Source organism: Heterodontus francisci, chromosome 18 (genome assembly GCF_036365525.1).
Source record: "Heterodontus francisci isolate sHetFra1 chromosome 18, sHetFra1.hap1, whole genome shotgun sequence".
Classification (NCBI taxonomy): Eukaryota; Metazoa; Chordata; class Chondrichthyes; order Heterodontiformes; family Heterodontidae; genus Heterodontus; species Heterodontus francisci.
In genome coordinates this window covers 60,954,023-60,978,575 of record NC_090388.1, presented here as the reverse complement: position 1 = coordinate 60,978,575, position 24,553 = coordinate 60,954,023, and the positions used below count along the sequence as shown (strand labels likewise).

Below are 24,553 nucleotides of genomic sequence, written 5' to 3'. Positions count from 1 at the left end.
ACGATGTTCAACACCATTCGTGACTCCTCAGACACTGAAGCAGTCCATGTAGAAATGCAGCAAGACCAGAACAATATCCAGACTTGGGCTGATAATTGGCAAGTAACATTTGCGCCATACAAGTGCCAGGCAATGACCATCTCCAACAAGAGAGAATTACCATCACTGAATCCCCCACTATCAACATCCTAGGGGCTACCACTGGAGCACTGGAGTAGCCATATAAATACTGTGGCTACAAGAGCAGATCAGAGGCTAGGAATCCTGCAGCAAATAGCTCACCTCCTGACTCCCCAAAGCCTGTCCACCATCTACAAGGCATAAGTCAGGAGCGTGATGGAACGCTCTCCACATGTCTGGATGGGTGCAGCTCCAACAACTCTCAAGAAGCTCGACACCATCCAGGACAAAGCAGTCCGCTTGATTGGCACCCCATCTACCACCTCCAACATCGACTCCCTTCACCACCGACGCACGCTGGCAGCAGTGTGCACCATCTACGCACACACACCATCCTGACTTGGAATTACATCGCCGTTCCTTCACTGTCGCTGGGTCAAAATCCTGGAACTCCCTTCCTAACAGCACTGTGGGTGTACCTACCTCACATAGACTGCAGCGGTTCAAGAAGGCAGCTCACCACCACCTTCTCATGGACAATAAGGGATGGGCAATAAATGCTGGCCTAGCCAGCGATGTCCACATCCCATGAATGAATAAAAAAGCATGAGTGAGGCAGTTGAAGGCCCTACCATCAGTGAATAGTCTCACTGAATAGTGAAGCCTGTAGTGGGGGACAAGGACATCATTTTTCCTAATGTTGAGCTGGGAGGAAGTGGTCAGTTGCCCGGGATTAAAGGGAAAAGAAAAAAAAGTTTACATGACTATTCTTGAGAAACGTCTGCATGTTATTACAACATGCTACTTACCAAAAATCTGCATTTCAAACATGGTTAGTTTTTTAAAACCAATTTGACTAGTTAATCTCTCATGGAATTGCTCACAGACAAAATTTGCGTCAACCGAAGGCAACTGTTCTCTTTCCTTTACACTAATGCTATATGTTTATGTTTCAGTGTCCTTCTGTTTGCCTTCAACAGGCTGTCTCCCTTTTTATTTGTTTCACTCCATTTTAACCTAGGCCCATGAGATGAAAGGTCAGCCAATTACACCACCGAATCCCATGTGATATTGATTTTTTTTTAAACAATGGAGAGGTTTGAAGAATATTCTTTATGCAGAGGGTTATTGGGGTATGGAATATTTTTCCACAATGAGTGGTTGGGTCAGATACTATTGCATTTTTTGAAGAGAAACATTGGATGAGAGGTTATAGGAAATGAGCAGGGTAATGAGATTATTTTTGGATTGCTCTAGCAAAGAGATTGTACAGACAAATTGGGCCAAATAATTCCTTCTATGGGCATAAAGCAGAGTAGGTGAAGAATCAAAATGGGTGCTCAAAGGATTTAGAAAAAAGATTTTTCAGGCCTCATCATGAGTTCCTTTAGTGCGCAAGGGAATTTTTTTTCAGAAATAATGAAATGAGAGTCGCACAGAAAACTTTTAATTATACACATACATATTTACAATATCTGGTGACCAACAAGCGCATGGGACACGCTTCCTCTGCTATGTCCGGAGTGGCCAAGAGAGTGTGGGAAAATGGCGCACTGACACAGAACACAAAAGTCCAAGTGTATCAAGCCTGTGTCCTCAGTACTTTGCTCTACGGCAGCGAGGCCTGGACAACATATGTCAGCCAAGAGCGACGTCTCAATTCATTCCATCTTCGCTGCCTCCGGAGAATCCTTGGCATCAGGCGGCAGGACCGTACTACCAACACGGTAGTCCTTGAGGCGGCCAACATCCCCAGTATATACACCCTACTAAGCCAGCGGCGCCTGAGATGGCTTGGCCATGTCAGCCGCATTGAAGATGGCAGGATCCCCAAGGACACATTGTACAGCGAGCTCGTCACTGGTACCAGACCCACCGGCTGTCCTTGGATCCGCTTTAAAGACGTCTGCAAATGCGACATGAAGTCCTGTGACATTGATCACAAGTCGTGGGAGTCAGTTGCCAGCGATCGCCAGAGCTGGCGGGCAACCATAAAGGCGGGGCTAAAGCGTGGCGAGTCGAAGAGATTTAGCAGTTGGCAGGAAAAAAGGCAGAAGAGCAAGGAGAGAACCAACTGTGTAACAGCCCCGACAACCAATTTTATCTGCAGCACCTGTGGAAGAGTCTGTCACTCTAGAATTGGCCTTTATAGCCACTCCAGGCGCTGCTTCACAAACCACTGACCACCTCCAGGTGCTTACCCATTGTCTCTCGAGGCAAGGAGGCCAAAGATAGGAGAGAGAGATAGACCAATTAAATAATCAAGTTTGGTGGGAAAGATTATACATGAGAATAGTTTTCACAATTTATTAATTGATGTCAAGGATAATAACAGAGACAATGCATCCTACTCATTGACTGTAAAAGCTCTGCCAGAGCTCTACGAGGCTACTGCTTACAGACAAAGAATTATATATAGTTCCTGCACAACCAAACTTCAGTAGCATGATGCACTTTCATGCACTGAGCAACAGGAGCATTTTTCACAAATGTCAGACTTCCACTCTGTCCTTAATGACAATGATGACGAAAGAAACCAGAGGTTAAGATTGGAGCTTTATTTGGAAGTAATGCTTGAACATAAGAGCACAAGAAATAAGTACAGGAGTAGGCCATTTGGCCCCTTGAGCCTGCTCAGCCATTCAATAAGATCATGGCTGATCTGATTGTGCCTTAACTCCACTTTCCTGCCTGCCCCCTTGTAGATCAAAAAGCCACCTTGAATATATTTAATGGTCTAGCCTCCACTGCTTTCTGGGAAAGAGAATTCCAATGACTAATGACCCTCAGAGAAGAAATTCATCCTCATCTCAGTCTTAAAAGGGAGACCCCTTATTTTGAAACTGTGCCCCCAGTTCTAGACTCCCCTATGAGGGGAAACATCCTCTCATCATCTACCCCATCAAGCTCCCTCAGAATCTTCTATGTTTCAGTAAGATCACCTCTCATTCTTCTCAACTCTAATGAGTCGAGGCGCAACCTGCTCAACCTTTCCTCACAAGACAACCCCTTCATTCCAGGAATCAGTCTAGGAAACCTTCTCTGAACTGCTTCCAATGCAAGTATATCCCTCCTTAAATAAGGAGACCAAAACTGTACACAATACTCTGGGTGTGGTCTCACCAACACACTGTACAGTTGTAGCAAGACCGCCCTACTTTTATACTCCATGCCCCTTGCAATAAAGGCCAACATTCCATTTGCTATCCTAATTACTTACTGTACCTGCATGCTAACATTTTGGCGATTCATGTACGAGGACATGCAAATCCCTTTATTTTGGTGATTCATGTATGAGGACACCCAGATTCCTTTGTACCGCAGCATTCTACAGTCTCTCTCCAAGTTCTGCTTTTCTGTTCTTCCTGCCAAAGTGGACAATCTCACATATTCCACATTATACTCCATCTGCCAAATTTTTGCCCACTCACTACCTATCTATATCCCTTTGCAGACTGTTTTCTCCTCACAACTTGCTTTCCTACCGATCTTTGTATCGTCAGCAAATTTGGCTACAATACAATCGGCTCCTTCATTCAAGTCATTCATATAGACTGTAAATAGTTGAGGCCCTGGCACTGATCACTGTGACACACCACTAGTTACAGTTTACCAACCTGAAAAATGACCCATTTATCCTGATGCTCCGTTTCCTGTTAGTTAGCCAATCCTCTATCCATGCTAATATACTACCTCCAACACCATGAACTCTTATCTTGTGCAGTAACCTTTAATGTGGCACTTCATGGAATGCCTTTTGGAAATCCAAATACATAAAAAAAAATTCTTTCATAGGATCTGGGTGTTGCTGGCAAGGCCCTTGAGAAGACTGTGGCAAGCTGCCTTCAAGAATTGCTACAGTCCATCTGGTGTAGGTACATCCATAGTACTGTAAGGAAGGGCTTTGATCCAGCAACCAGTGAAGGAACAGTGATATAGTTCGAAGTCAGGATGGTGTGTGGTTTGGAGGGAACTTGCAGGTGGTGGTGTTCCCATGCATCTGCTGCTCTTGTCCTTCTAGGCAGTAGAGGTTGAGCGTTTGGATGGAGCTGCCAAAGAAGCCTTGGTGAGTTGCTGCAGTGCATCTTGTAGATGGTACAGTCTGCTGCCACTGTGCACCGGTGGTAGAGGGAGTGAATGTTTAAGATGGTGGATGGAGTGCCAATTAAGCGGACTGTTTTGTCCTGGATGGTGGCGAGCTTCTTGAGGGTTCTTGGAGATACACTCATCCAGGCAAGCGGAGAGTATTCCATCACACTCCTGATTTGTGCCTTGTAGATGGTGGACAGACTTCGGGGAGTCAGGAGGTTAGCTACTCACGTCAGAATTCCCAGTCTCTGACCTGCTCTTGCAGCCATAATATTTATATGGCTGGTCCAGTTCAGTTTCTGGTCAATAGCAACCCCCCAGGATGTTGATAGTGGGAGAATTCAGCAACAGTAATGCCATTGAATGTCATGGGGAGATGGTTAGATTCTCTCTTGTTGATGGTCATTGCCTGGCGTGAATGACAACTCTGTCTTTATACATTTGTAATTGCCTTTATTCAAGTTTAAGACATGAGTTTCAGACCCAAGTTTCTCACCCTCAAAGTGAACGTGAATTCTATCATGTTATGATCACTCTTGCCTAAAGGATCCTTTACTATGAGATGATTAATTAATACTGTCTCATTAAATATTACCAGAAGTAAAATAGCCTCTTCCCGGTTTTGTTCCAGAACATATTGTTCTAAGAAAATGTCCCAAGTGCACTCGTCCTCCAGGCTACCTTTGCCAATTTGATTTGTCCAATCGATAAGAAAATTAAAATCACCCACGATTCTTGCACTACCTTTATTGCAAGCCCCCATTATTTCTTGATTTATACTCTGTCCTACAGGCGGCCTATAAACTATGCCCACCAATGACTTCTTGCCTTTGCTATTTGTTATGAAAGTGCTTCCATTTTTTAATATTTTCTGAGGACTCATGTCTTAGAATTGTGCAGATGGATTCATTGGAGGATTCCATAGATGCTGGACTTTTTTTTTTTAAAAAGCGTCACTGGAAGGCCTCAGTTTAAAGACAATATTTACTGGATGTCACATGTCTTCAGCTAAGTAAACAACAGGTGCCTTCTGACTATAGGAGCTGTTTACAAGAGAATTGACATGTCACGATTTATGGTGCTCAAGAGTGGATTCCATTTTTGAATACTGTTGAGTGTCAGTTTGGAGGTCAGCCTGCGAAAAGAGAAGACCGTTCATCTCTTCTCCAACACTGAGAAACCCTGAGACTCAAGTGTGAGAGAGAGAAAAACCGAAGCAGCATTTCTCCTGAGAAGCTTCTGGAAGATTTCCTCTCGACATCTCCTGAACGAACTGCTTCTGAAAAGATCCCAGTGAGCTGTCTACGTGTACTCAGATGCCAGACTGTATGCCATCTGGAACGCAACATATCTTATCCTTTTCCTTCAAGAATTAGGTAGTACTTTGGCCAAAGCACCTTTACTTTTCCTTTAACCGTTGTGTGTGTGTGTGTGTGTGTGTGTGTGTGTGTTGGGTATTTAGAAGGGAATATATATATTTACTGTCATATTTCAAACTGTGTTAAAGCTTTGTATCTTTATTGACTAAGTCTTGTTTTATAATAAATTAATACTTTTGTTGTTTATTAAAGAAATCTGGTTGGTGGATTTTATTCTGAAACTAAAGCAGAGTATATAAATGGCCACACTGGTAACTGGGTACACATTTAAAATATGTCGTGACCTTTGGAGAACTGGAACTAGAGAAAGACAGTGCATTTGGTCGCAACATATTTCTTACCTCCACCCAAACTGATTCTGCATCTTGATCTTCTGAGCCAAGATCATTTCTCACTACTGTACGGATCGCATCCTTTATTAACAGTTACACTACCTCCTTTTCCTTTCTTTCTATCCTTCCAAAATGTCAAATACCCTTGAATATTCAGTTCCCAGCCTTGGTCACTCTGCAACCACGTCTCTGTAATGGCCATCACATCATACCCATTTATTTCTATTTGCGTTATCAATTCATCCATCTTGTTACGAATACTGTATGCATGCAGATAAAGAGATTTTAATTCTGTCTTTTTACCATTTTTCTCTAGTCTGAACCCATTTGCTACTGCACTCTTAAGTTTATACGCTCTGTCCCTTCCGATCACCCTCTGGTTATCACCACCCGTATCGCTACCCTGCACTATTGCCTTGTCCTTTCTCACTAACTTTCTAAATCTCCCCTCCTGTGAATGCTCCCCCCTTACTATTTAGTGCAGCAGTTTTATTTTCGCTATTAAATTTTCAGAGAAGAAAACAGCTGATAGACTGATGCCAGTGTAAATATTACATTTACTGGTTCCAGACAGATATGATTACGATGACTCATTGGTAGAACTTCAATGCAAATTCACTGGATGCTTGATCTAGAAACTCCTCCCTTGATGACTGAGCTCTATACTAGGATTTAACATTATTGGTGCTAGATCACTACTAGTAAATACCAAATGCAAAACACAACAAAAATATAATTCAGAAAATATATCTCATGTACCATTTTTCATATATGTGTTAAATCACCTACATTAAAAAAAAAATCAAAGGACAGTGTAACCTAACAATGAACAATGTTCAACCACTGTTATGACTGCAAAACTTTTAACTTGATTCCTTGCAGCTTAAAGAAACAGAACATTTAAACATAGCTGGAACATTTGCAGAAATTCTTAGGCTCCATTTTAATTCACTTCAGTTTGTGGTATGTATAATAGTAATCAAAGGAGTAATTTACAGAATATGGCAATAACTTACCATTTGTGTGCACTGCATGTATTATTCATTGTGTTAGGATTGTAAAGAATAAACTGGTCTAAGCGGATCTTGATGAGATGGAGGACTGAACCTGTTTTTGACAAATGACATTTAACTGACTCAGAAAAACTTCACGTTATCCAAACATACAGAGTAATGCCATTTACCTCTGGCTCAAACAATCCGCTGTATGTTGGATTGGCTGTGCTTCTTCTCTTTCTTTCCTGGCGTCTGCTTTGGATTTCTGTAACCATTAGAACATTTGTTATAATCAAAGAAATCCCAAATGTTTTCTTTTAAACGAAAACTAATGAACTAAAAGAAATGTTTTAAAATCAATATGTTCTCACATTTTCTTCAGTGGTGCTCATTAATTTTAGCTGTGATGTGATAAATAAGGCCTTATATTTGTACCATGTCACTATCACTAACCAATTTACAGAAACTATAATTCGAACACCATTCTAACTATAAAAAAAGTAGAGGATTTAGATTTTCAAAAGCTAGTAATGTGGCAAAATAAATGATACTGGTTCCTGTAACATACATAGAAAACACCTTGAATAGGATGCTTAATTGGCTGTATTTATAATCCTCAATCTTCAGAAAAAGGATTAGAAAACTAGATGATAAAAATAACTTTGGAAAAAGCACATCTGTAAATGAGAAAAATGCAACTGTCCCAATCAGATTTTATGTATTCCCCACACAGCTGTAATGATTTTTCATAGAAATGCACTTGCATAGTAAGGTAGACTTTTGGCTTAAATCATAAATTGAGGCGAGTATGCTGTTTACAGATCATCAAGTTGAACGATGCAGGTATTTGCCCTAGGGACGAATAACAATTTAATGGATTTGTATCAGCAAATTCTCAAGAGCCAGAGACAGAATCATTTTGTTAAGAAAACATTTTATTTTACACTAGGAAGTATCTAATCATATTAAGAATTACTGTCCTGTTATAAATGTGGCCCACAAATAGCTCTAATGTTGTGATGTTGTGATCCATAAGCAGATGATTATAGAATCGCAGAATCCTACAGCACAGGAGGGGGCTTTTCAGCCTGTTGTGCCTGTGCCGGCTCTCAGAAAGAGGGGTTCAATTTAGTTCCACATTCCAGCATTTTTCCCCATTACCATGCAAATGTGTACTTTTAAGTACAAGTCCAATTCCCTTCAGAAAATTCCTATGGAATCTGACTCCAACAACCTTTCAGGTAGTGTGTTCCAGATCTTAACAACCCAGAGGTAAAAAGAATTCTCATTTCACCTCTTGTTCCCTTGCCAATTGTTTTAAATTTATGATCTCTGGTTACCAATCCACATGCCAGAGGAAACAGTTTCTCCCTACTTGCTCTTGCAAAACCCCTCATAGTTTCGAATACCTCTATTCGGTCTCCCCCTAACCTTCTCTGTTCAAAGGAGAACAACCTCAGCTTCTCCAAGCTCTCCACATAACTGAAGTCTCTGGTCCCTGATGTCATCCTGGTTAACCTCCTCTGTACCGTCGTGAAGGCATCCTTGACATCCTTATGTATGGTGCCAAGAATAGTATATAACAGTCTAGCTGAGGCCTAAGCAGTCATTTGTAAAGGTTTTGTATTCAATGACCCTATTTACAAAGCCAAGTTTCTTGCCGCCTTCAAAGGTTTGTGAATATGCACCCCCAGGTCCCTCTGCTGTTTTACCCCCTCAAAATAGTACCATTTAGATTTTACTGTCTTTCCATGTTGTTCCGCTCAAGTGCATCACTTTACACTTGTCTGTATTAAACTGTATCTGCTACGTGATTGCCACTTCACCAATCAGTCTAGGCCCTCCTGAAGTCGACCATCATTCTACTCACTACGTTGCTGAATTTTGTATCATCTGAAATTTTGAATTTGTACTCCTTACCCAAGTTCAGGTGATTTTCATAAAGCAAGAAGAGCAGTAGTCCCAATACAGACACCTTGGGAACCCAATGACTTCTCTCCAGTCAGAAAAACATCCATTCACCATTATTGGCTCCCATCCTTTAGCCAATTACATAACCAAGTTATCACCATCCCTTTAATAGCATGTGCTTCAGTTTTCCGAATAAGTCTGTGGTGATATTTTATCAAATGCCTTTTGAAAGCCTATATATATACATCTACTTCATTACCTTCCTCAACCCTTTCTTCATCAAAGGTCTCAAATCAGACCCAATTTGTCTAACACAAAACTGTACTGGCTGTCCTTCATTACCCCATTCTTCTCCAAGTGAAAATTAATTTTGTCCCTGAGAATCCTACCATGGATGTTAGACTGATTGGCTTGTAGTTACCAGGTTTATCCTCTCACTTTTTTTAGAAAAGGGTGTAACATTTCCAATCCTCTAGTCCGTTGGCATCACTCCCATATCCAAGGGGGACTGAAAGATTGTGGTCAGAGCTTCTGGCATCTCCACACTAGTTTCCCTCAGCAACCTAGGATGCATCCCATTTGGATCAGGTGGCTTGTTAACTTTGAGTTATGCCAATCTATTTAGCACCACCAATTTATTTTTTATCCTATCCAATATCTCGACTCCAACATTAACTTCATCTGCTTCTTTTGTGAAGACAGATGCAAAGTACTGAGTCAGTACTGCAGTCATGCCCTCTGCTTCCACAAAAGGGTTTTCCTTTTTTGTCCTTAATCGGCTCAACCATTCCTTTAATTATCCTTTTACTTCATATATGTTCATAAAAGATTTTTGGGTTTCTTTTTAAGTTGCCTGCTAATCTTTTCTTATACTCTCTCTTTGCTCTTATATACTTTTTTAAACCCCTGCACTCTTTGCACTCTGACTGGTTTTCGACTGTATTCCGCACCTGACTTATGTCATAAATTCCATTTTTTTTTTGTTTTATTTTAACCTATTTCCTTGGTTATCCAAGGGGATCTAGCTTTGGATGACCCATCTTTCCTCTACCCGAAGTATGTCTGCCTTGAGCCATTGCTCATTTACTGTTTTCCTGACCAACCTTTGTTTCCAGTTCAGCTATGCTCGATCCTGTCTCAAATCACTGAAATTGGCTCTCTTCCACTTGGGTATTTTCATCTTTCATTTGTCTTTGCCTTTTTCCATAACCACTTTAAATGTTATTATATTATGATCATGTTGCAACACTTTACATGCCCTATTTCATTCCCCAGAATCAGATCCAGACTGCTTCCTTCCTTCCTTCCTGTTGGGTAGAAACACACTGATTACGAAAGTTCTCCTGTCTGCATTTCAGGAATTCTTCACTCTCCTTGCCCTTGACGCTCTTCCCCCAATCCATATAAGGGTAATTGAAGTCCCCTAAATAGACAGCTTTATTATTTTTACATTTCTCTGATATTTGCCTACAGATTTTCTCCTCCTTCTCACTATTTGGGCATCTATAAAAAACACCAATGTAGCAGCTCCTTTTCTGTTCTTTAACTCTAACCAAATAAGTTCAGTCTTTGATCGGTTATCTGTTACATCATTCCTCTGCAGGACTGTATTATCCTTGAACAATACTGCCACTCTTTCCCACCACCCCTACCTCCTGTTTCTTTTTTTTACTATACATCTCAAATATACTATAGTCAGGAATGCTTAGTTCCCATTCCTACCTATGTTTATGCCTTTACATCCTAAACGCATGTGCCGTCTTGCACCTGTAGCTCATCAACCTTATTTGTAACACCTCTCACATTAACACACATTCATTCCAAAACAATTTTTGTTGGCTTTGCTCTGTGCCTCCATCTAATTTCTGCTCTTTATATACTATTCTTTGTTCTGTTGCTATTTGTCCCTCCTAGTTTTCTAGGGACCTTGTTTCTCCTTTTTGCTTCTGCCTGCATTCCCCTGAGGTATCATCACCCTCAATGGTGTTCAACACTGAATACTAGTTTGTGAATGGGCACTCCCAGAGGATTCCTGGACTGCCTGGTGGTCATCTACTCTTTCTCTACCTGAACTCTGTCGTTGTGGGGTCACCACCTCCTGAAATGCGCTATTCATGAAACTCTCACATTCCCGTATGCACTGCAGAGATGCCACCCGCCCCTGACTTACTGAATGTGTGTTTTTCCACACCTGTGTTCTGGAGTTCCCACACGGCATAGGATGTACATAAGATGGGCCCTAGCTATCCCGCCATGTTAGCCAAATTATAGAAAATAATTTTTTTTTAACCTTTAAGGCTATTTTAACCATTTAGTTAACACTAAAAAGTGACTACTAAAGAAAAAGAATTTAAATTTTTACTCAACTAGTATAATAAAGATCAAAGTAGTCCATTAAAGTCTGATTGCTCTCCGTGCCCATGCCAGATAGGATCATAAAAGGAAAATGGTGAAAATCTGAACTAAAAACAGAAAATGCATAAAGTATACGGCAGGCCCAGCAACATCTCTAAAATTAACATGGAACTCAGATTAAAGGTCGGAAACATTTTTCTTTATAGATGCTAATAATCTCCTTTTCTAACATTTTTGATTTTTAGTTCTAATGGGGTCATACAGACCTGAAAACAAGTGTAAAAACAATTATATGTACAAAACTCCAATAATTTTCCTGAAAGGTACAATAGTCTTCAGGGTATTACCATGTTATTAGTCAATGATGTTGTCAAACCACATGCTGATCCAGTTTCTCAGGTGAGGAATTAAAATACATAAATTGATGTCTCACTTCATATACTAGTTAGACCACAGCTGGAGTACTGCATGCAGTTCTGGTCACTGCACTATAGGAAAGATGTGATTGCACTAGAGAGGGTACAGAGGAGATTTAACGAGGATGTTGCCTGGACTGGAGAATTTTAACTATGATAAAAAATTGGATAGGCTGGGGTTATTTTCTTTGGAGCAGAGAATGGAGAAATAATAGAAGTATATAAAATTATGCTGGGTCTAGATAGAATGGATAGGAAGGACCTTTGGTTCAGGGGTCCGTAACAAGGGCGGCACAGTGGCGCAGTGGTTAGCACCGCAGCCTCACAGCTCCAGGGACCTGGGTTCGATTCTGGGTACTGCCTGTGTGGAGTTTGCAAGTTCTCCCTGTGTCTGCGTGGGTTTTCTCCGGGTGCTCCGGTTTCCTCCCACAAGCCAAAAGACTTGCAGGTTGGTAGGTAAATTGGCCATTATAAATTGTCACTAGTATAGGTAGGTGGTAGGGAAATACAGGGGCAGGTGGGGATGTTTGGTAGGAATATGGGATTAGTGTAGGATTAGTATAAATGGGTGGTTGATGGTCGGCACAGACTCGGTGGGCCAAAGGGCCTGTTTCAGTGCTGTATCTCTAATCTAATCTAAAAGGGGATATAGATTTTAGGGTAGGATGTAGCAGGTTTAGAAGGATTCAAGGGGAATTTTTTCACTCAAGAGAGCGGTGGGGACCTGGAACTCAGGTGATAGAGGCAGAAACCTTCATAACATTTTAAAAGTACTTGGATGTGCACCTGAAGTGCTGTAACCTACAAGGCCACAGACCAAGAGGTGGAAGTGGGATTAGGCTGGATGGCTCCTTGTGGGCCAGCACAAACACGATGGGCCAAATTGTCTCCTTCTGTGCTGTAAATTTCTTTGACTCTATGACTTGGTAATGAAAAGATCATGACATTCTCATCATGCCACTGCAGCGGTTTAAACCTCAAATCTGTAACCTCCCGATTAACGAAATATCATTGATCTAAAACGTTAACTTTACCTCCTCTCTCCACAAACGCTGCCTGACCTGCTGAGTGTTTGCAGCATTTTCTGTTTTTAATTCCTGAATGAATAGGTTTTTTTCCCCCTATATTCTAATGTTAGATAGCAAACTTTGAAAAAATATCTCCACACAGTGAGCTTTTGATTTCAATCAAGCCATCTGAGATAAATATGAAGCAGTGTCAAGGCAGCAAAATTGGGAAGAGTCAATCCACAATGCTCTTGCAGAATTTCTGCCAGCTGCTACAGGATTCACAGTAAACAGACTTATGGAACTGGTTAGCTAAAACCTTTGAGACCAAATATGGTGCCTGCTGCAGAAGAGAAACCAAAACACAAAGAATTTACTTTTTTAAAAAATTAGCATTGGTTCATGAAGTGCAATTTGACTTACCTTCCAGGTGCTCTGTAGTAACCAGGCCTAGGGACACCATAAAGGCAAGTTTCTGCAAATTTAAAAATATATATTATCGGGAGTTTCTATGAAGCCAGTCCCACCATGGGTCAATGATTCTCAACAACAAAAACAACCTGAGTTTATATGATGCTTTTAAAGTAGTGAATCGTCCCAAGGTGCTTCCATAGGACAGTTATCAAACAAAATTTGACATCGAGCCACATATGGAGATATTAGGACAAGCACGGTCAAAGAGGTAGGTATTAAGAAGTGCCTTAAGGGAGGAGAGGTAGAGAGGTGGACATGCTTAAGGAGGGAATTCCACAGCATAGGGCCCCGGCAGCTGAAGGTACAGCTGACAATGTTGGAGTGATTAATATAGGAATGTTCAAGAGGCCAGAATTGGAGGAGTGCCAAGATCTCAGAGAGTTGTGGGGCTGGAAAAGATTACAGCAATAGGGAATGGCAAGGTCATGGACTGATTAGAGAACAAGGATGATAATTTTAAAAATCGAGGCTTTGCTGAATCAGGAGCAAGCACGGGGTTGATGGGTGAAAAGGACTTGGTGTGAATTAGGATAAGGGTGGTACAGTATTGGATGAGTTCAAGTTTGCGGAGAGTGGAAAATGGGAGGCCAGCCAGGAGACCATTGGAATAGTCAAGTCTAGAGGTAACAAAGATATGGGTGAGGGTTTCTGCAGATGGGCTGAGGCAGGCAGAGAGACAGGCAATGTTAGAGGGGTGGAAGTAGGCAGTCTTGATGAGAGGATATGCAGTCCGAAGCTCATGTCAGGGTCAAATAGCATGCCAAAATTGTAAATAGTCTGGTTCAGCCTCAGACAATGACCAGGGACAGTGATGAAGTCAGTGGCTAGGGAACAGAGTTTATGGTGGGGACAAAGACAATGCATTAGCTTTCTCAATATTTAGTTGGAGGAAATTTCTAAATGATGTCACTGAGGGGCAGCATGTAAATGAGAAATAGGAGGGGGCCAAGGATAGGTCCTTGGGGCACTCCAGAGGTTGAATGATGTGGGACTGAGAAGAGAAACCATTGCAGGCAATTGTCTGGCAACACAGGATAGGTAAAAATGGAACCAGGTGAGGGTAGTCCCATCCAGCTGGACAATGGAGGGGAGGCATTTGAGGATGACAGTGTGATCAATCGCGTCAAAGTTTGCTGATGGGTCGAGAGGGACGAGGATGGAGAGTTACGACGGGCGCAGTCACATAGGTGATTTTAATAAGGTCCATTTCAGCGTTGTTCCGGGGTGGAAATCTGATTGGAGGGGTTCAAACTGGAGTGGCAGGAAAGATGGGCACGGATTTCAGCAACAACAAATTTGAGAACTTTAATGAGGAAAGGGAGGTTGGAGATGAAGATAAGCATCTGCTGCTCTGCTAATCAAATGTCTGACCTGAACTCCACAATTATTGCAGAAAATGTCTGTTTATATTACCTGCTTGTTAGTTTGCTGTAGTAGGATGACACAACCTAAACCTATGTATGGTCCATTTCCTTCACTGGAGAGACAGAACAAAGTGTTCATATCAGCAAATCTATTCTGTCAAACATAACCAGAATAGGCCATTCAGCCTCTTGAGCCTCTTGAGCCTCTTCCAACATTCAATTACCGTATTTGCCAGACTATAAGATGCACCTGGATTTTAAAAGGAAATATTTGGGTGATATGACCATAAGATGCACAGCACTTTTAGGCAACTTTTTTCCAGGAAAAAGTGAATCTTATGGTCCAGCCAATAAAGTAGATCATATATTTTATATTTTACTCACTTTGGTTCCGTATCCCAAAATACTCTTAACCCAACAAAAATCTACTGATCTCAGTTCTGAAATTCCCAATTGACCTAGCCTCAGCAGCTTTTTGGGGCAGAGAGTTCAAAATTTACACTACCCTTTGTGTGAAGAAGTGCTTTCTGACATTACCCCTGAACAGCCTAACTATAATTTAGTTATGCCCCTTGTTCTGGAAGTACTTTCATTCTATCTAGCCAATCAAATCCTTTATCATCTTGAATACCTCTATTCGTTCAGTCTTTAATCTTCTATAATCAAGGGAATACAAGCTGAGTCTATACAACCTGTCTTCAGAACTTAACCCTTTTAGTCCCAATATCATTCTGGTGAACCTGCACTGCACCTTCTTCAATGCCATTATATCCTTCCTAAGGTATGGTGTCCGGAATGAAACAAAATACTCCAGATGTGGTCTAAAAGAGATTTATACAACTGTAGCATAACTTCCACCCCTTTGTATCACAGCCCCCTTGAGGTAAAGATTTACATTCCATTAACCATTTATTTTTTGCACTTGTTCTCTAGATTTTAGCGATTTCTGTACATGGACCCCTGAAGCTCTCTGCTCCACCACAGTTTCTAGATCCTGACCATTTAGAAAATACTCTACCATTTTTAGGTCCAAAGTGGATAACCACATACCATCCTCATGCTGAACTTCATCTACCATAGTTTTGCCCACTGTTGTAAATGCTGGACTTTGTAACATGATTATGTTTTTAAAAACTGTGATCTTTAAAAGTTTAATTTGGAATCTGAGAAGTCAGGTGACTTCACATCCACTCGACTGAAGGACAAGACAGAAATCTTGGTTACCAGGACAACAGAGAACACAGAACAAAGACTTTTATTGAAAAACAGAGACTGCAGGGTTAACACCTGAAAAACAATGGGCTTCTCCCTCCCAGACATTTGGATTGTAAACAAGCGGTCAGTGATTTTGAAGGTGCAAATGTACCAGACAGCTGTTAACACCTGTGCACAACGGAAGACTTCTGGACTTTGCAGATTGGAAAAGGACAATAAGCTATTGATGTTTGGTCCCAGATAAATTTAACAGATTTTCTGAGGGGAGACAGGCTGCACAGAAGACCAGCAGTGGCAGCCTCAAAGCAAGCAGTAAGAAAGACAACCAGCGGAGGCAGCCTTGAGAGAGAGGGAACACCTGCTCTCGGAAACCCGGTGAAAGGCTGTGAAGACTTGAACCTGTTTTGAAAGCTGAAGTTTGCGGAGAAGGAAAAGGCCAACAGTACCACCAGGAATTACCTTATTCATAGCTGGCCAGGTCAAAAGTGCTCAGAGAAATAAGCGAAGAGGACACTGACTTTGAGAAAAAGTCTGGGAGATCCAACCCATTGCAATTGGGACGAGTTTGGGACTTTTAACCGCAAAGATTTCACCATCATGAAGGATAACGTATAAATGTGGTGTAAGGTTTTCAAGTATTTTAGTAAGTAAAGCAAAATACCTTTCTTTGCATTTTGGGGTATCAGCTATTTACAAAGTGGTATTTAGTTAATGGGGATATATTTAGTTGATATAATGAAAGTCTTAAAACGTGAAATCTTGTAGTGTAATTCTTGAAATTGGTCTGGAGGTTCATACCTTTTTTTTTTATGTTAATGGTCTCACTGAGGTCATAACACCTACTCATTTAATTTATCAATGTCCCTTTGCACCTTTCTGCTGCCATCTACACCACTAAACACATCAACCCTCCTATCCCCTTATCAGCATTCAGAAGGCACCACTCCCTCCATGATACCCTGGGCCCCCAACACCTGCTTCCCCTCCCACTGCACCTTCCCATACACACGCAAGAGATGCAACACCTGCCCTTTCACCTCCTCTGTTCCCACTGTCCAGGCCACCAAACACTCGTTCCAGGTTAAACACGATTTATTCATACTTCAATAGAATCAGAACAATACAGCATAAAAAGAAGCCATTCAGCCCATCGTGCCTGTGCCAACTCTTTGAAAGTCCCACTCCCCAGCTATGACCCAAAGCCCTGTAAATATTTCCTTTTGAGCATTTATCCAATTCCCTTTTGAAAGTTACTATTAAATCTGCTTCCACCATCCTCTCAGGCAATGCATTCCAGATCACAACTCAGTGCATTTTCCTTATATCAGCTATGCTTCTTTTGCCTATCCTCTGAGATCTGTGCCCTTCTGGTTATTGATCCTTCTCCCACTAGAAAGTTTCTCCTAATTTATCAAAAATGTTCCTTATTTTGAAAACCTCTATCAAATCTCCTCTTGACCTTCTCTGCTCTAAGGCAGACTCTCCACATAACTGTAGTCCCTCATCCCTGGTATCCTTCTAGTAAATCTCTTCTGCACACTCTCTAAGATCTTGGCACCCTTCCTAAAGTAGGCTGCCTACAATTGAACACAATACTCCAGCAGAGGCCTAATCAGTGTTTTATAAAGTTTCAGCATAACTTCCTTGCTTTTGTATTCTATGGTTCCACTAATAAAGCCAAGGATCCCATCTGTTTTTTTAGTGGCCTTCTCAACTTGCCCTACCGCCTTCAAAGATTTGTGTACATCTACCCAGGTCTCTCTGCTCTTGCAACATCTTTAAAATTGTACCATTTAGTTTTATGTTGCCTCTCATTCTTCCAACCAAAATGCATCACTTCACACCACCTGCATTAAATTTCATCTGCCCGGTTTGTGCCCATTTTATCAGTCTATGTCTTCCTGAAGTTTTCACTGTTTACTACATTTGAGTTTCACCTCAGGTGTAAATTTTGAAATTATGCCCTGTACACCCAAGTTCAAGTTATTAATATGTATCAGAAAGAGCGATGGCCTGAATATTGACCCCTGAGGAACACCAGTGTCCTTTTCTCCAGTCCGAATAACAACTCACCACTACTCTTTGTTTTCTGGCCCTTAGCTAATGTCACTACCATGCTACCACTTAATCCTATGGGCTTTAATTTTACTTCCAAGTCTATTTTGTGATACTTTGTCAAATGCCTATTAAAAGTCCATTTACATATCAATCATACTACCCTCAGCATCCTTCTCCTTTACTTAATCAACAAATTCAATTTGCCTTTAACAAATCAATGCTGATTTTCATTAATTGGCCCACACTTTTCCAAGTGATAATTAGTTTTGTCGCCAACTGTTGTCTCTAAAACTTTCTCCACCCTGACATTAAGTTGACTGGTCTGTAGTTGCTAGGTTTATGCCCCTGCTCTTTTTTTTTTTGAACAAAGCTGTACACATTTGTAATACTCCAGTCCTCTGGCACCACTTCTATGTCTAAGGAATGTTAGAAGATTGTGGCCAGAGCCTCTGCAATTTCTACCCTTGCTTCCCTCAGAAACGTAGGATGCATCCCATCCAGACCAGGTGGCCTTTCTACTGAGTACGGTCAACTTTTTGAGCAGGTTTCTTTATTTTTGTCCTATTCAATATTACTATCACCTCCTCATTCACTGTTACATTGGCAGCATCTTCTTCTCTAAAGAAGATAGATGCAAGGTACTCATTTTAGTATTCTGCCTCCACATGAAGATCTCCTTTTTGTTTCCTAATTGGCCCCACCCTTATTCCACCCTTTTATTAATTGTTGTTCAAGAAAGACTTTTAGTTTCCTATTATGTAAGTCACTAATCTATTCTCCTACTCTTTCTTTGCCCCTCTTTGTCTCTTTTTTAGATCTCAACACTTTCTGTATTAATTTTGGTTCTCTACTGAACATGAACCTTACATTTGTTATAAGTCTCCTTTTTCTGTTTCATTTTAATCTCTATATCTTTAGTCATCCACCTATAGCTTTGAATACACTTCCTTCCCCCAAGTGGGAATGTGCTACTCTGTACCTGAACTATATCCACTTTGAAGGCCTTGCATTGTTCAAGTACAATTTGCCTACCAATTTTTGATTCTAATCCACCTGGGCATGATCTCTTTTTAACACAATGAAATTAACCCTCCTGCAGTTAAGTATTTTAACATTTAATTGATCCTTGTCACTTTCCTTAACTACCATATATACCAGAGTAAAAGCCGATCTCGTGTAAAAGTCGACCGATGACCTTTAGCCAAAAAATCTTGAATTTTTCCTATAGCTCACGTGAAAGCCGACCTTAACTTTGAGAGCGCAGACAGACATTCTAATCATGCAGTAGAATAAATATCCAAATGTTCAGCTAGGACCCCCACATTCTGTCACTATGGCGTCAAGGAAGAACAACAAATAAATAGCGCAGTTTCAGCTGAAAGTTGTTGCATTTGCAGAGAAGACGAATAATTGTGTGGTAGCAAGAAAATTCTAAGTATCAGTGAAGAATGTCAGAGATTGGAGAAAGTTTCCCACACCGCTTATGAAGATGTCAAAGAATAAAAATGCCAACAGGGGAAAGCCTAGCAAGTGGCTGCTATTAGGTAGTAAAGTTGCAGAATGGGTCAGTGAACATCGCTAGAATGGATACATAGTTTCCCTCCCATCCATCCGACTCGGTGCCTTGAAATAAGCAAACAAGGCATGGCAGATTTCAAGGCCAGTGCAGGATGGTGTAACCAGGTTCATGCAGACACTATTTAGTACTTCGCCAAAAGACTAAGATTTCACAGCTTCTACCTGCTGAACTTGACAACAAGATCACCAAATTCCACTGATTCATACTCAGACATCAAGAGATGGCTACAGTTGGGCTTGCATCGACAACATGGACAAAACTCCCACAAATCAAAATTATGTCAGTCTCCGTGGTGGCTATTATTTTGTTAATAAAAATTCACCAATAAAAATGAGAAAAAAACCTCACTCTTTGTGTTAGGAGAGGAGTTGAACACGTGGCTGCAGGGATGGTGCAGGAGGGAGGGTTTTGGTTTCCTGGATAATTGGGGCTCTTTCTGGGGTAGGTGGGACCTCTACAAACAGGATGGTCTTCACCTGAACCAGAGGGGTACCAATATCCTGGGGGGGAGATTTGCTAGTGCTCTTCGGGGGGGGGTTTAAACTAATTCAGCAGGGGAATGGGAACCTAAAATGTAGTGCCAGTGTACAGCATGTTGAGAGTAGTGAGGTCAGGGATAAGGTTACAAGGACGCAAGAGGGCACTGGCAAGCAAGAACCTGGTTTAAAGTGTGTCTACTTCAACACCAGGAGCATCCGGAATAAGGTGGGTGAGCTTGCAGCATGGGTTGGTACCTGGGATCTCAATGTAGTGGCCATTTCGGAGACATGGGTAGAGCAGGGGCAGGAATGGATGTTGCAGGTTCCGGGATTTAGATGTTTCAGTAAGAACAGACAAGATGGTAAAAGAGGGGGGGGTGTGGCATTGTTAATCAAGGAGAGTATTACAGCGACAGAAAGGACGTTTGAGGACTCGTCTACTGAGGTAGTATGGGCCGAGGTTAGAAACAGGAGAGGTGAGGTTACCCTGTTGGGAGTCTTTTATAGACCTCCAAATAGTTCCAGAGATGTAGAGGAAAGGATAGCGAAGATGATTCTCGACAGGGGCGAGAGTAACAGGGTAGTTGTTATGGGGGACTTTAACTTTCCAAATATCGACTGGAAATACTGTAGTTCGAGTACTTTAGATGGGTCAGTTTTTGTCCAGTGTGTGCAGGAGGGTTTTCTGACACAGTATGTAGACAGGCCAACCAGGGGCAATGCCACATTGGATTTGGTACTGGGTAATGAACCCAGCCAGGTGTTAGATTTAGATGTAGGTGAGCACTTTGGTGATAGTGATCACAATTCAGTTAGGTTTACCTTAGCGATGGGCAGGGACAGGTATATACCGCAGGGCAAAAATTATAGCTGGGGGAAAGGAAATTATGATGCGATTAGGCAAGATTTAGGATGCGTAGGATGGGGAAGGAAACTGCAGGGGATGGGAACAATCGAAATGTGGAGCTTATTCAAGGAGCAGCTACTGCGTGTCCTTGATAAGTATGTACCTGTGAGGCAGGGAGGAAGTTGTCGAGCGAGGGAGCCGTGGTTTACTAAAGAAGTTGAAGCGCTTGTCAAGAGGAAGAAGGCGGCTTATGTTAGCATGAGACGTGAAGGCTCAGTTAGGGCGCTTGAGAGTTACAAAGCTAGCCAGGAAGGATCTAAAGGGAGAGCTAAGACGAGCAAGGAGAGGACACGAGAAGTCATTGGCGGATAGGATCAGGGAAAACCCTAAGGCTTTCTATAGGTATATCAGGAATAAAAGAATGACTAGAGTTAGATTAGGGCCAATCAAGGATAGTTGTGGGAAGTTGTGTGTGGAATCAGAGGAGGTAGGGGAAGTGTTAAATGAATATTTTGCGTCAGTATTTACAGTAGAGAAAGAAAATGTTGTCGAGGAGAATACTGAGATTCAGGCTACTAGGCTAGATGGGATTGAGGTTCACAAGGAGGAGGTGTTATCAATTTTGGAAAGTGTGAAAATAGATAAGTCCCCTGGGCCAGATGGGATTTATCCTAGGATTATCTGGGAAGCCAGGGAGGAGATTGCAGAGCCTTTGTCCTTGATCTTTATGTCGTCATTGTCGACAGGAGTAGTGCCGGAAGACTGGAGGATAGCAAATGTTGTCCCCTTGTTCAAGAAGGGGAGTAGAGACAGCCCTGGTAATTATAGACCTGTGAGCCTTACTTCGGTTGTGGGTAAAATGTTGGAAAAGGTTATAAGAGACAGGATTTATAATCATCTTGAAAAGAATAAGTTCATTACAGATAGTCAGCACGGTTTTGTGATGGGTAGGTCGTGCCTCACAAACCTTATTGAGTTTTTCGAGAAGGTGACCAAACAGGTGGATGAGGGTAAAGCAGTGGATGTGGTGTATATAGATTTCAGTAAGGCGTTTGATAAGGTTCCCCATGGTAGGCTATTGCAGAAAATACGGAAGTATGGGGTTGAAGGTGATTTAGAGCTTTGGATCAGAAATTGGCTAGCTGAAAGAAGACAGAGGGTGGTGGTTGATGGCAATTGTTCATCCTGGAGTTTAGTTACTAGTGGTGTACCGCAAGGTTCTGTTTTGGGGCCACTGCTGTTTGTCATTTTTATAAATGACCTGGAAGAGGGTGTAGAAGGGTGGGTTAGTAAATTTGCGGATGACACTAAGGTCGGTGGAGTTGTGGATAGTGCCAAAGGATGTTGTAGGGTACAGAGGGACATAGATAGGCTGCAGAGCTGGGCTGAGAGATGGCAAATGGAGTTTAATGTGGAAAAGTGCGAGGTGATTCACTTTGGAAGGAGTAACAGGAATGCAGAGTACTGGGCTAATGGGAAGATTCTTGGTAGTGTCGATGAGCAGAGAGATCTTGGTGTCCAGGTGCATAAATCCCTGAAGGTTGCTACCCAGGTTAATAGGGCTGGTAAGAAGGCATATGGCGTGTTAGCTTTTATTAGTAGGGGGATCGAGTTTCGGAGCCACGAGGTCATGCTGCAGCTGTACAAAACTCTGGTGAGACCGCACCTGGACTATTGCGTGCAGTTCTGTTCACCGCATTATCGGAAGGATGTGGAAGCTATGGAAAGGGTGCAGAGGAGATTTACTAGGATGTTGCCTGGTATGGAGGGAAGGTCTTACGAGGAAAGGCTGAGGGACTTGAGGTTGTTTTCGTTGGAGAGAAGGAGGAGGAGAGGTGACTTAATAGAGACATATAAGATAATCAGAGGGTTAGATAGGGTGGATAGTGAGAGTCTTTTTCCTCGGATGGTGATGGCAAACACGAGGGGACATAGCTTTAAGTTGAGGGGTGATAGATATAGGACAGATGTGAGAGGTAGTTTCTTTACTCAGAGAGTAGTAGGGGCATGGAACGCCCTGCCTGCAACAGTAGTAGACTCGCCAACTTTAAGGGCATTTAAGTGGTCATTGGATAGATATATGGATGAAAATGGAATAGTGTAGGTCAGATGGTTTCACAGGTCGGCGCAACATTGAGGGCCGAAGGGCCTGTACTGCGCTGTAATGTTCTAATTCTAATTTGATATCAATTGACCTTTTGTTTCATGTTTTGTGAGCTCAAAATAAGCATGGATTTCAACCCCTCGAAAATATTACTCGTGCAAAATTCGACCCCCAAAATTTTAACCTCAAAGTCTCAGAAATTCGATTTTTATACGAGTATGTTTATATAGTATTCTAAAGCTGATATTATGATTACTGTTCTCCAAATGTTCCCTGACTGAAACATGCTCTACTTCCCCCCACTTCATTCCACAGAACTAATCCCAGCACTGCTTTCTTCCTTGTTGGGCTGGAAACATACTAAGAAAATTTTCTTGTGCACATTTCAAGAATTCCTCCCTCCTTTACCCAGTTACTATCCCAGTGTATATTAGGATAACTGATGTCCCCCATTATCACTAGTCTGCAGTGCTTGCATCTTTCAATAATTTCCTGCAAATTTGCTTCTCCATCTCCTTCTCATTATTTGTGGCCTATAGTACATACCCAGAAGTGTAATAGCTCCTCCACTGTTCCTTAGTTCTAACCAAATAGACTCTGTCTTTAACCCCTCAACTACATCAATCCTGTCCAGTGCGATAATAGTTTATTTGATCAATACTGCTACCCCAACTTTTTTTTCCTTCCCTAGCTTTCCTGAATACCATGTAGACAGGAATATCAAATTCCCAATCCTCCTCTTCCTTGAGCCAGGTCTCTCTTGGCACTCTATCACAGTCCTTGGTGACTTGTGCCTGCAGCTCACCAACCTGATTTACCACGGTATGCACATTTATGCACATGCACGCCAAATTCAGTTCCACTGCCTCGCATTTGTATGCTGTCTAATCCCCCCATTTTTGAACTATTCTTTACTCTAGTCCTATTCATGTCTACCAGTCTTCTGTGAACCTAGTTTCTCCTCTCAAATGTTTCACTCTGGTGTTACCCCCTGCCAAATTAGTTAAATTCGCCCCCACAGCATTAATTAACCTCCAGGGAAATCATTGGTCTCAGCTCTGTTGAGGTGCAACCCATCCATTTTGAACAGTCCCTCCTGTCCCCAAACTGGTCCTAACGTTCCATGTGTTAACCTGTTTTACCATACCATTTCTATACTCATTAGCGGTTGGCACTGGGAATAATCCAGAGATTACTATCTTTGAGGTCCTGCTTTCTCCCCAGCTCCTGAAACTCTGACCACACCTCAACCATTTTTCATCCTATATCACTGGTTCCCATATGGATGACAACTTCTGGCTGTTCCCCTTACACCCACAAAATGTTTTGCAACCTCTCAGTGATGTCCTTCACCTTTGGAGACATCTCTCCATGCGCTGCATACTTTATTCGCTGCTCACTATGTGGTCTCCACAGCACTGGGAAGACCAAACACAGGATTGGGTGATCACTTTGCTGAGCACCTCCATTCAATCCACATATCTGACCCTGAGCTTCCAGTCGCTTGCCAGTTTAAATCTCTATCTCACTCCCACTCTGGCCTTCCTGTCCTCGGTCTCCTACATGTTCTAATGAAGCTCAACAGAAACTCGAGGAATAGTACCTCATCTTTTGAACAGGCACCTTACAGCCTTCCAGACTCAACATTCAATTCAATGATTTCAGACTGTAACCATTGCTCCCATTTTTTCAGACGACAGGTGCCAGTAATGGTTCTGCTATTGCCATTTATGGCTTCTCTAGAACCAGCTTTTGTTTTACTTGTCCCATTACCATCCCCTTTTGCTTTGCACCATTACTGCTTTCGTCACTTAATCACTCTTGCTTTC

At 41.9% G+C, this 24,553-nt stretch overlaps 1 protein-coding gene across 1 annotated transcript in view; it reads right to left on the bottom strand.

The window, feature by feature from the left end:
• Window positions 1–24,553, bottom strand: part of phf21b (PHD finger protein 21B) — a 269,761-nt gene that overhangs the window by 27,289 nt on the left and 217,919 nt on the right. Inside the window, exons 8-9 of the mRNA XM_068050837.1 lie at window positions 13,028–13,079; window positions 7,104–7,180 (exon numbers count right to left, since the gene is read on the bottom strand). Coding sequence (XP_067906938.1) covers window positions 7,104–7,180; window positions 13,028–13,079 — 129 coding nt within the window. The remainder of the gene's footprint in view (window positions 1–7,103; window positions 7,181–13,027; window positions 13,080–24,553) is intronic.